At 39.7% G+C, this 13,419-nt stretch overlaps 1 protein-coding gene across 1 annotated transcript in view; it reads right to left on the bottom strand.

The window, feature by feature from the left end:
• The window catches only part of Nfe2l3 (NFE2 like bZIP transcription factor 3), a 30,331-nt gene that overhangs the window by 1,720 nt on the left and 15,192 nt on the right, over window positions 1-13,419 (bottom strand). The window contains exons 2-3 of the mRNA XM_020182428.2: window positions 6,747-6,917; window positions 729-812 (exon numbers count right to left, since the gene is read on the bottom strand). Coding sequence (XP_020038017.2) covers window positions 729-812; window positions 6,747-6,917 — 255 coding nt within the window. The remainder of the gene's footprint in view (window positions 1-728; window positions 813-6,746; window positions 6,918-13,419) is intronic.

Raw genomic sequence — 13,419 nt, 5'->3', positions numbered from 1 at the left:
TGAAAAAGAATGGGGGAAAAGGCACTTGAAGTATATGCAACACTATTTCAAATTGTCATTATAACCATTTTGTCAGTTCTGCTATATTGATAGGGATGTGGTATTGGGTAAAATACAATGCAATGTGTGATATGACCCCAAATTAGAATATACTGTTGCTTGGGAAAATAACTTCTAAATAATCTAGAAATTTAAAAAAATTAGGTCAGTATAAAGTTATTAAATCTAGGAATCTTGCAATTTACTGTAAGGTTCAACATCTCATCCTAGCTATTAGCAATCTAAAATTCCCATTGTGGAAGGTCAGGGATAATAAGCAGGTGAAGCAGTCTGTGAAGGGAAGAGGTGGTTTAAAAGATTCCTTAGGGCTGGAGGCATGCCCAAATGGTAATAGTACCTGCCTAGCAAGCCTGAAGGCCCTGAGTTCAACCGCCAGAACCACAAAAACAAAAAACATATAAATTATTACAAATGCTACTAGAGCTACACTAGTTTTTCAAATGGTTACTTGAATTTTTCTTCAATATGAATGGTTTAAACCTGACTACCTTGAGTTTATTCAGGAGGAATGGTATACATGTTACTATAAAAAAACAAAAGTTAGTGCTTAAAAATGCTCTTAATAGTACTGTTAAACTGCAGTGTCATCCAAATAAAAGGGTTCCATTTATTCCCATAGGTCAGTGCAGATTTGTTCCTGCAAGGATAAAAGCCAAGGTTCCAGTTACCTCCAGGGAACAGTCATGCTGTGATGAAAGCAGCTGAAAAAAGTCTTCCAGAGAGAAGGATATATCTGTCCAATTTAAATGTCTCTGTAGAAAAACAAAAGATGTGTTATTCTTTAAATAACCAAACTGATTGCCTGAAGCTTTAGGTTTAACTTTTATTTTTTTGGTGGTACTGGGGTTTGAACTAAGGGCCTCATACTTGTTAGTTAGGCGTTCTACCACTTGAGCCACTCCACTAGCCCAAAGCTTAATTTTTAAAGGTTAACTAGGTCTTACTCTCCTCACTTGGGAGTCCCCCTGTTAGTATCTTTCAATCAAGGACTGTTGAATTCCAAACGCCTATTTCTTTTTGGTGGTACGGCAGGGTTTGAACTCAGGGCCTTCATCACTTAAGCCACTCTGCCAGTCCTCTTTTGTGTTAGGTATTTTTGAGATAGGGTTGTGAAAACTGTCCAGGTTGGTCCATCTTTCTGATCTCTGCCCCTAAGTAGCTAGGATTATAGGGATGAGCCACCCATGCTTGGCTCCTCTGCTATTCTTGGGCTCTAACCATCTTCTGTATATATGTTTGGCTACCATTTTTAGTTCCACCTTATTTTGTCCATTCATAGCCAGCCCTCCCAACTATTTACAAAATTATTTACATTTACCCAAATGTCTACCAATTTACTGTTTCAAAGAACTCCTTTGACATCAGATCTGAATAGTGAACACTTAGTTTTTATATACTGGAATTATCTTGTCTTCACGTTTAAATGATGGTACTAACTGGTACACATGCCAGCTTTGATGTTTTTCCCCAGTACTTTATTTTAGGGCATTTATAAAGCTTGCTCTAAGTTGTTATTTATAGTGAACCTTTTTCCTCATGTAATTTTAGATTTTTTTTTTTTAGTTTCTGATGGTTTTGCTTTCATATATTAGAGACTTAATTTGTTTTTATTTATTCTGACTGGAACTATGTACTATTCTAATTTGAGGATTTAATTCTGGAAATATTTTGCCATAAGCTCATTTTAAATAGTTTTTCTTTTATTTTCTAGTTTAATTTTCCTTTCATATTTTGCACCCTCTGATACATTTTGTGTAATTTCTTTCTCTCAGTACACCCCTTTCTTTACTGATAACTAATCTTTTTACACCTTCCATTGAACTTTTAAAGTGACTACACTTTTTTTTAACTCTAGAATTTCATTGGGGATCTATGCTCCACTTTTTTTTTTTCCACTATAGTCTGGTCTTATAGATTTTGTTCTTTCATCTTGATTTTAGGATCTTTTTCACAGACTTTGTGAATCCTGACATTTTTTTGCACATGCCAACTCATGGCTACTTATTTCTGCATGTCATTTGTAATTTTTAAAAGGTGAGTTGAGCTTTTGTTGGAAGCTACTTCTACATGAATCTCACCCACACCAAGCTAGGACTGCTAAGTATGAGGCAGTGCATTTTTGTCTCCGAGGGCCAGTGTTTACATCAGTTCCTAACCTTTGGTTCTTGGCTCAGGATTTCTTGTGGTGGCAGAATGGGTTCAAAACCTGTATCAGCTTTGGGGCCACTCTGAGGTCCCCATTTCCTGGACCTGAGAGCTTTAAAACATTCTGAGTTTTAGGTAGGAAGCTCACATACTTCCAGGCATGGGTGTGAGGCCTCATATCCCATTCACTCAACCCCAGTCTCTGTCGTGATACCTGGTTCCAACTCCTTTAAAACTGTTAACTTTAGTATTCAATCATATTTTTTTTCTTGTATCTATAAAATTCCCTTTCTTGCTATTCATTTAGGTCATCTACACTTGTGCTATGTGCACAGGGGGTATTTTTACATGTCAGTGAACTCATGCGCCTCACTGAGGTACTCAGGTGCTGCACATTACTTCCACCCCCTAAATGTTTATTTTAGGGTTCCTTTACCCATATAATCCTGTTTTACTTTGGTGGGAGGTGGAGCTCAGAATTGAACTCAGGGCCTAGGCAGGTGCTCTAGTACTTGAGCCACTCTGCCAGCCCTTTACCCATTTGGTTATTTTTGACATAGAAGACCCGGCTTAAAGTGAGAACTTATTTGTGCTTCCCTGAGAAGTGGGGATGACAGGCATGTACCACTGTGCCCAACCACTGACAGGAGTCACAACTCTTCCTGAGCTATCCTCAAACAGTGATCCTCCCAATTTCTGCTTCCCGAGTAGCTAGGACTATAGGCTTGAGCCACTGTGTCTGGCTGAAGCCATGCTTTTAGGGCCTATAACACATTAGATTTCTGTATTGATGTCTATCGATGCTATAGAGGACTATTATCTTTAAGTGGTTTTTTGTTTTTTTAACTAGAAAATTACACATAAACAAAAAAATTACACATTTTAATAGATAGTGAACTGCTTTGCCAACTGAATTATTTAAAATGACTAATTTTTTAATTTTCAGACGTATTGTGTTACTTCTGTTAGTGGCCAACTGTTGACCAAAATTTGCTGATGATTATAGATGAGAATGGGTAATGTCAGCACAAATCTTACTGGACTTCTGCAATCCTTACTGGTGGATAAATAATATTTGCAGAAAAAGACTTCCTTAACAATTAAAACAGAAGTATAGGATAAGTATCATTTTACTTAAAGTGCGTTATGGATTGGTCCTTTAGGGTAGGCAAAGATGTGTTTTAGAGTCAGGCGTGGTGGTGCATGGAGAATTAAGTTTGAGTCCAGCCTGGTCTACATAACAAGACCTTGTATCCAAAAAAGAGGGCTGAGGAGCTAACCCTTATCTCCCCTCCCCCCGCCAAAGTCCAGGTTGGGTGGTGGGTGGGTTCGTAGGACATACAGTTAAGAGATAGGAGGGTGGGGAAAGAGACTGATTCCCTTAGGGACAACAACTCTGCTCTGCTGGCTCACTGATTCCAGTTCCCACTGTGTTCTTTCTCCCTAGATTCCATTCTGTCCTAATGGTGGTAACTGCTTCATGTTGTCAGTTCCTTGGTCTTTCCCTTGAATCGTCCCTAAGCTATTTAAAAAAAAAAATCTGAGGCCTGGCGTAATGGTGCACACCTGTAACTGCAGCATTTAGGAAGCAGTAGGAGCACTGTAAGTTCAAGGTCAGCCTGAGCTATATGGAAAGATCCTGTCTCAAACAAAAATCCCTTTATTCAGGTATGTCAAATAGAAGGACATGCCTTCTATTTGAGGATTTTCACTATGGAAAACATTCTGTTTGGACACAGTGTAAGAAATTATATAGGACAATGCTGAGATATTTGGCTTCACAGAACTTGGCCACAAAACTTTAATTGCTTATTTTTTTCTTATTGAATATAGATCTCAAAAATGGTCAGTTGAGCCATTTAAAAACATTAATCCATAAGACTTGTTCTATACTTTCAGTTCAATTTAGATTGCCAGGAAATGAAGTCAGACCTTAAAATTATTCCTCCAAGTCTGCATATAAAAAAAGAGCACACAGTTCCATTTTAGATGAAGAATTCATTCCATTTTGAACAGAGACCACTAGAAATTGTGCACAAAACCCAAATGCAAACCTCAGCACCACTAAAATAAAAAGACTATTAATAAGTAAATTTAGTGGTCCTAGGTATTCTTCCAGGGTTGTCACCCAATTTCTATTTCAATATACTATAAAAGCAGCTATAAGTAATTTCTTAATAAAAAGGGAAATATTGTTTGTTATTACAAGAAATGCCAGAGAATGGAGGGGGTGAGGCCAGAGGATCATGAGTTCACAAGCTGAGACTAGACTAAGCAACTAAGCAACATAAAACCCCATCACCAAAAAAAAATGCAATTTGTAGTACACAAAGATGTTATTAGAAACATACAGGATAGGAATGAGGTGACAATGAGAAGCTGAGTCGATAAGGACTAAGGCATAAATGGCTTACACTGAGTGATTAATGTATTTCTGGAAAGTTTTGTCCCAAAAGCTTGTCCTACATTAAATTATATTTTACTTATGTCAAAGGAAGTTCTTCGTCTACCTCATTAACTTCAAGTGAGCATCTACTACGTGTTGAAAAGTGAATTAGTTACTATAGGTAATTCAAAAAAGAAAACAATTCTTGCTTTTCTGGAAAGCCCAGTGAAGGAGTGAAGGCAAAGACATTTTACATACCCAGCAGTAAAAGTGGCCAACAGCATGAGGCAGTATACAATTAAGTATTAAGTACGTGATAGAGTGTGGTGAAAACAAATTCTCCCTTACATAGCTATGGGGCACTAAGGAAAATGGACCGAAATGTCCCCTTTAAAATAAATATGGATCTTTCAGTATTTCAATATGGTAATTTAACTATACTGTGTGTGGTAAAGCCATACAAAAGCTACATGAATTACAAGGCTAGATAAGTGAGAGGACTTGGGGAGAATCTTAGCTGGGCAAACACAGGCAGTTCCAGGTAATGCTGCATTTTAGAGGTGGGATTGAAGGGAAAGCTGGAGCGGTTAGGGAGTGAAAGTGGTGAGGTCCATATCCTTCCCTCTCCCGTGAAGAACAGCATGGAGGGCCTCAAGTGGAACACTCAGAACCAGGTGTGGGTTCCCTGTGAAGAGTACATGTCCAGGGCCACACGTACAAGTGGTTGACAGGGCCACCTGGAAAGGTGTGTGCATGCTACTGAATACTCAGAAATGAACCCTCGAGGACCATCTGGGGGCAGAGAAGCACTCGCTCTGTCAAAAGGCGACCAGATGAAGGGGCTCCCAGCTATGGGGGCACAGGTCCCTACAGAACTTACAAAATGCAATCTGACAATTTTAAATGTATCCCACCATCAAGTAAAGGGGAAACAATGTTGGGTTGGAACCAGTCAATTAACACCTTTCCTGAGTTCCCACCCCAAAGCCCCAGTCCAGGGAAAGTAGCCTAATAAGCAGGGGAGAACAAACTGTTGCCACAGACACCCTTTTCCACTTGAGAGTGATTTGCCAGCCTCGTGGGTACAGCAGATGAGAAAGGAGGAGGGAAGAAGCTGAATTTTAGCTTTTGAGAATTACACTGGATTATTCTTAATAGCTGCTGCAAGTCATGTACAAGTCATGGCGCCTGCCCCAGCTTTTACCCAAGTTCAGGAAGAACTAGTTCCTCTTGAACAGGTTAGAACAGGCTGGAAGGGGCAGGAGTGGTAGGGAGACCAACAGAACAAAGAAAGCCGTTTCTGATTTCACTCCATAAAATCAAGTAACATTTGATGTAATATTACAGGGTCAAGGCTCCAAGTGATAATAAGCTGTCTGAGAAGCACCAAGACATGGTACCCTCCATCCTCCAAGGGTGTTCAAGGCTTAGCCCCAAACTCCACCTCTTGAAGAGGGGCCATGCTGAAGCAGGTTATGGAGAAAGTACCTGGCTGAGAACTGCAATGGTATACCTGGCAGGTGGAAATTACCAGATGGCTACAGCTCTGAACCTCTAGGTCTGTCTCTACAGCACCTGCATGCCAGGCTGTGCAATGGAACCTTAGCAGAGCTGAGTGGAGACCAGAGTATGGCCCATGTGAAAGAAGGGGCGTGTGCACAGGCTACAGGAAGAACCAACCCCTTCAGCCTGACTCTTCTTCTGGATGAACAGTGTAGCGAGACAATGAGGAGACAAGAAGATGGTCTATTGGGCTTGGCCTCTTAGTTGAGGCCAGATGTTCAAAATGGGCTGTTAGATGCCAACGATTTGGTTTGACCTGCTGGCAGGTGATTTGTTCTGGCTTGCTCTTCCATACCTAGCCAACCTGGCTCCCTCTTCAGGTGGTGGGGTAAGGATTTCTCGGTCCAGAATGCTAGCAATCTCTTTATCCTTTTTCTTGGCAAACACAACTAGTGAAACCTGCTAGCAAGTTTCTGGAGGGGTTTGGTGTGTATACGCACACAGTCTTGAATTTAACCAGAGAAAACAAATCTCTAGGCTGATTTCTTTTTAAGTCCACAAGAGCACACTTAACATGCAAAATTCATTCTCGACATCACAAAGTGTACATGAAAGCCAAAATGGCAAGGCTGGAACATTCTAACGTGCTTACCTCATTTCTAGATTCAGTGGTTTTTTCTGCCTCCTGGTCAGGTTTATTTGCTATTCGGTTTTCATCTTCATTACTCTGCGGCAAGAATTTCCCCTTCTGGGCTGACACCCTTTCCTCATGTTGGGAACTATGATCCACAGCTTCACTCTTATCTCTCAGTACCTCGTTCTCCTGTAAAAGTACCCAAGGCTGTGCTTACTAGAAATCCATCATCTCATCAAATATGCAAATCCTTAAAGTGGCATTGTATTTACTGTTCAGTAATCACAAAAACCTACAAGTCAGAAGCCGAGACTGACAATTCATTATTTCAGTATCAAAGAAACATGTACTTCTACAACAAAGGTCAGTTTTATGTCTTGCCCTTCTTAAAATTCTTCTGAAGCAGGCTGTTCTAATCTGCATAACTTAAATCACATGCATTTATAAGGCTGCTGACTTAAAAGTATTGGTAAATTAAATTTGGAATTCAATGTTCCTAGCAGTTTTTATTCAGTTCTCTGTCAAAAATAGATCAAACAAATAAGTTGGAAGCAAACACTGATCAAGTATAAATACATGAAGAAAAACATGGGAAGTTGGATTTTTACAAATTATTAATTGTGGTTCTCTTTGGAAGGCAAAAATGGGCTAGGGACAGTCTGAGAATATACTTCTGAAACTGGATATTTTACAACAAGCATGTATTTCTTTTGTAATCAGGAAAGCTGTGTGTTTTTATTTTGGCATAGATATTTTTAAGTGCTTATTTACCAAGGTAAGTCTTTCCACACTAATAGTTAAAATTGAGCACCTACTGTTTATACACTAACACTTTCAGTCATGATACTACTAAATTCTCTGTATAATTTTCACTTTTACATCAAGGTTCCTCAAACACTTTCAGAGGATCTGTTTTTAAGTTTCTTTTTTTTTTTGAGACAGTCTTGCTATATAGCCAAAGCTAGCCTCAAATTTGCCATCCTCCTGCCTCAGCCTTCTGAGTGCTGAGCTTACAGGTGTGTATTACCACATCTGGTTCTGTTTGCAATTTTTGACGTCCAGATTTTGACATGGCACTAATTGAACTAACTTGGCAATGGAAATTCACAGTTGCCAGAGCAAGGAGAAATCAAAGGGCAGGAAAAGGAGGCTGATATCCTAGGTGGTCCACTTGGTTTTCCAGACTTCTCTGTCTGCCTGACTGCATCTAGCTCAAGGACACACTCTACCTCCTTCCATGACACTGGGAGTGACTCCTGTTCCTGGCACATGAACACACTCCTCACAAGCCTGCTCATGAGTTCCAGTGTTGCACTGCTCCTCTCTCCTCTTCTGCATCAACAGCTGTTTTTTGGCTAGTGGACAATTCCCATCAGCCTATTGTCTTACACTAATGCCTCCCATCTGTGGAAAGCCCTCCCTTGGTCTCTCTTTGGATCCCTTCCCATTTTTCTGCTCTTCTTGGAGCAAAATCCTCCAAAGGATTATCTAGGTTCAGTGTATTCTCTCAAACCTACTTCAGTGAGGATTTTGTCCCCACTACTCCACTGAAATAGGTCAACAGGGTCTCCTAAGTCTAAGAGTTCCTCATTCTCATTTTCTTGACCCATCAGCAAAAGCTAACTTAGTTACTACTGCCTATACCTGGCCTGGAAACTGCTTCTGACACCCAGTTGCTGGCCTCCAAGAATCATCCCCTGACCTCTAAACACAGCGGATACCCCAATGCTCTGTCCTCAGGCCAACCAGGTACTCTCTCTCTTTGCAGCCTTGGATTCGCCACTTGCTGCTGCCTGGAACGCTCTCTTCTCCAATCCACCCCACCCCACCCTCCTTGTGGTTTCTTTCACCTCTCTCTTCAAATACTACCATCTCACTTTTCCTTTTTATAGACTGAATATAAAAAAGCACCTTCCCCCCAATATCTATCTCCCTTATCTTGCTTTATTTTTTCCATGGTATTTTGCACCAGCTGAAAACTGTATTTATTATATCATAGCTATCTTCTTTCTGCTGTCTCTCCCACTAGAATGCTACTTTCTTGAGGGCAGGGATTCTGTATATCCTCTGCCTACCTTAGACCTGGCACATAAAACATCTTTAGTAGATTGAATAGCTGAACATTTAGACACAACATCCCAAGAAGACTTTGAGATTCTCGGAAGTTTTTTTGGAGGGGGTGGGAGGATGTAAGGCCTCACTATTCTGTGTAGACTGGCCTCAAACAACTCCTGTATCAACCTCCTGAGTGCAGGGATTACAGGTGAGCATCACCATGCCTGGCTAGAATCCTACTTCTCATGGATTATTCTTTACTATAATTACAATGCTAAGTCCTATATAAATTTGGGGAAAGAAGGAAAAGGTGTCTGGTCACCATTCATTCTATCTGTCATCTTTTGCCCAGGCAATGTTTCTTTTGCTGAACTTGAAGATAATAAAATTCAAAATTCTGACATTTTTATTAGGATACATTCATTGTACAGGGGGGATTCATTGTGACAATTCTGAATAGGCTTATATTGTATACTGGTTAGATCGTCCTCACCATCTCTCCCCCTTGACTGCCTCCCTGCCTCATTTCAAAAAATTGCAAGAGGTTTCATTGTTCTAGTTCATATAAGTATATGAAGTCTATCAACCATATTCCCTCACCTTGATCTCCTTCATTCACCCTCCTGCCTCCAACAAGTTCCCCCCCAACTGTACTTACCTTACAGTCCTATCTTTTTGTTATTAAGTAAAAATTCTAATTCTTGAGGTGGCTAACTTTGTTAACAAGTTTGCTGTTGTTGGGCAGAGGAATTTCTATCTCTAAATCACGTGATCTGTTAAGCAAGGACCCCTTAATTTGTAATATGTAAGCTCATTCAACACACATGAACTTGGAAACAAACAACAAAGGAAAACACGTAGCTTGATTAGTGTTAGTTTGGGAAAGCTCTGTGTGTGGAGAGGTCAGGGTGGTATTTTTAGAGTGTGGTGGATTGGTAACAAAGGTATATAAAATGTTCTGAAAAACTCAAGGAGAGAAGGATTTATGGCAGAGAAATTCTATATGACCAGAACATACACTGGAAGAAGTCAAAATACAGAAATCCTATCATGGAAAATGAATTGCAACTCATTGAATAAATAGAAGAATGAGTCCACTCAAATATAAACAACCAAATGAAGGAAAAAGAAAAGCTCTTCCTGACAGTAGAATATAACTAATAAAAATAAGAGAATGATGGAGCTGGAAAATCACTGATGCTAAAACTAGGGAATGAAAATGTGACGAAAAACAGGTATTTAGAGTGTCACTCTGCAGACAAGTTATTAATTATAAAAAAAGTAGCACTATGGGAGAAACCTAGAAGACACCAAATGGTCAAATCTACCATCAACATGTGGAGATAAATGACATCAGATAACTCCTGATACGAAGGGAATGATATAATTTCTATGGTTTTCCTGCCAAAAATGACCTCCATTCAATCATGAGGAAGCATCATATTAATCAAAATTGGGGGCCATTTTACAAAATAACTGATTGGTAATCTTCAAAAATCTGAAGTTTATGAAATACCAAGACTGAGGAACTTTTCTAGAGAGAAGGTAACTAAAGAGACTTGGCAACAAAATGCAATGTATGGTCCTAGATTAATTAGATCCAGGAGGAAAAATAGCTATAAAGTACATTATTGGGGCAAAAGATCTGGAATATAAAAAGTTAGATAATAATCTTAAATTCATGTTAAGTTTACTTATTTTGATAACTGGCTACAGAAAAGCAAATCATTGCTCTTAGGAAATATAAAGTATCTGGGAACTGAGAGGCAATAGCTTTAATAAACTCTTAAATGTGTCAGAACGAAAAGAATGACACAAGTAATATATGTATTAGTATGTATCCATACTAATATGGATAAACCAAATGGGAAAATGTAAACAACAAGAAAATCTGAGTGAGGAATATATGTATTATTCTTGCCATTCTTTTAAGTCTGAGTATATTTAGGGTGAAGTATCAAATACAGCAAAATCACTTTGATCAAGCTACTATAAAACAAAGGGTTGGCTCAAAAGAACAATTCTTCCATTACATTTTCTGTTAATCTGTATTTTTTCTCCAAAGTACATAGTTGTTATCAATTAATTATTTTTACCTCTTCTTTTCCAATCTTTAAATTTCATATCTCATTTTCTTGTCTAATCGCTGTGGCTATGCTTCCAGAACAATGAACAAATCAATGGTGCCGACTCTCTCCCTCCTGAATTCAATGGAATGCTTTTAATGTTTTACCAATAAGGATGCCATGTAGAACCTTATCTGAGACATAATCATTTTTCTTAACTGAGTGCCAAATACTACAAGAGATGCTAGAGATAAAATTGTGAAAAAAAATCCATTCGGACCCTGCTCCTTCAGATCTTGCATGCTGAAAGGAAGGGTAACTGACAAAATAACTGCAAGTTTGGGTGAGTGAAAGGGAAAGAGTGGCTGTGTGAAGACTGCAAATGCACTCAAGGCAAATACCCAATGTATTCACAAGTCTCTTACCACAAATGTTTAATTAGTGTCTCAGTGATTGATATTTGTTTCCAGTCATTCCTTACAACAAAATAATATGTAAAATCTCTTTGAAAAGCTAACCAGTGAAGAAGCTTCCTACAGTGACTTATATGAGAGTAGATGACAGTCTGGAAAAGTGTGATGGTGACAGAGGGAGGAGTGGAGGAATCCATGATATGTTCTGGGAGAAGGCTTACTGAACTAGAAATGGGAAATGCAGGAAAGGGAAAAATCAAGAACTCCCAGATTCCAGAATCGAACAGCTAGGTGGATCGTTGTGAGAACATTTAAAAGGTAAGCTGTAATTCCACTTTGGGGTATGTTAAATTTAAAATGTGAAAAGTCAAGTAGACATATGTTGCTGATGAGTCTGGAACTTTGAGCAAATGTGTAAACTGCAGGTATAATTGAGAACATGATGGCTAAGATTCCCAGTGAGAGCACAGAGCAAGCAGGGGGCTCAGCAGCAGGTCCTAGGAACTGAGCAGTAAGAGGCCAGGCGGCCAAAGGGCAAACTGAGGTTAGACATGCGGGGGGCAGCAATGCCTTAAAGGTGGTACAAGGTAAGCACAGAAAGTTCCCTCTGCAACTGATAATAGCAAGCTGTTGGTGGCCTTCAGAAATTATTTTAAGGTACAACCCAAATGCTATTGTGTTGAAGGGTAATGGGAGTTGACACGTTGAAAACTGTGTACGGATCATTCTTTCAAGAACTTTGGTTAGAGGGAGGGAGTAGAGACACAGGGGAGGGCAGTGTTTTTTGTCTGATTTTGTCTAGAAGGTGAGGGATGCCGGGGCTTGTTTGCAAGGGAATGATTTAGGAGGAAAGATAGCTGCACAGCACCGTCTTTTGGAAGGCAACCGAGGAGACCCTAAAGCTCAAGTGGCAGGACTTATTTTGAAAGAAGGAAAATAAGGCCATTACATAAGGTAAAGAGAAGAAGAGTGAAGATACCTTTCAAAAGAAGAACAGATAGATCCTCCTGCTACACTCTTCAAGTACGTTCCCTATCCAAATATCCCATATATTCTTAGATCCAAACACATTCTTTTTTTTTCTTTTATTATTCATATGTGCATACAAGGCTTGGGTCATTTCTCCCCCCTGCCCCCACCCCCTCCCTTACAACCCACTCCACCCCCTCCCTCTCTCCCCCCAATACCCAGCAGAAACTATTTTGCCCTTATTTCTAATTTTGTTGTAGAGAGAGTATAAGCAATAATAGGAAGGAACAAGGGGTTTTGCTGGTTGAGATAAGGATAGCTATACAGGGCATTGACTCACATTGATTTCCTGTGCGTGGGTGTTACCTTCTAGGTTAATTCTTTTTGATCTAACCTTTTCTCTAGTTCCTGGTCCCGTTTTCCTATTGGCCTCAGTTGCTTTTAAGGTATCTGCTTTAGTTTCTCTGCGTTAAGGGCAACAAATGCTAGCTAATTTTTTAGGTGTCTTACCTATCCTCACCCCTCCCTTGTGTGCTCTCGCTTTTATCATGTGCTCATAGTCCAATCCCTTTGTTGTGTTTGCCCTTGATCTAATGTCCACATATGAGGGAGAACATACGATTTTTGGTCTTTTGGGCCAGGCTAACCTCACTCAGAATGATGTTCTCCAGTTCCATCCATTTACCAGCGAATGATAACATTTCGTTCTTCTTCATGGCTGCATAAAATTCCATTGTGTATAGATACCACATTTTCTTAATTCATTCATCAGTGGTGGGGCATCTTGGCTGTTTCCATAACTTGGCTATTGTGAATAGTGCCGCAATAAACATGGGTGTGCAGGTGCCTCTGGAGTAACCTGTGTCACAGTCTTTTGGGTACATCCCCAAGAGTGGTATTGCTGGATCAAATGGTAGATCAATGTCTAGCTTTTTAAGTAGCCTCCAAATTTTTTTCCAGAGTGGTTGTACTAGTTTACATTCCCACCAACAGTGTAAGAGGGTTCCTTTTTCCCCGCATCCTCGCCAACACCTGTTGTTGGTAGTGTTGCTGATGATGGCTATTCTAACAGGGGTGAGGTGGAATCTTAGCGTGGTTTTAATTTGCATTTCCTTTATTGCTAGAGATGGTGAGCATTTTGTCATGTGTTTTCTGGCCATTTGAATTTCTTCTTTTGAGAAAGTTCTG

The sequence above is a fragment of the Castor canadensis genome, chromosome 2 (genome assembly GCF_047511655.1).
Source record: "Castor canadensis chromosome 2, mCasCan1.hap1v2, whole genome shotgun sequence".
Taxonomy (NCBI): domain Eukaryota; kingdom Metazoa; phylum Chordata; class Mammalia; order Rodentia; family Castoridae; genus Castor; species Castor canadensis.
This window is presented reverse-complemented; position numbering and strand designations above follow the sequence as displayed.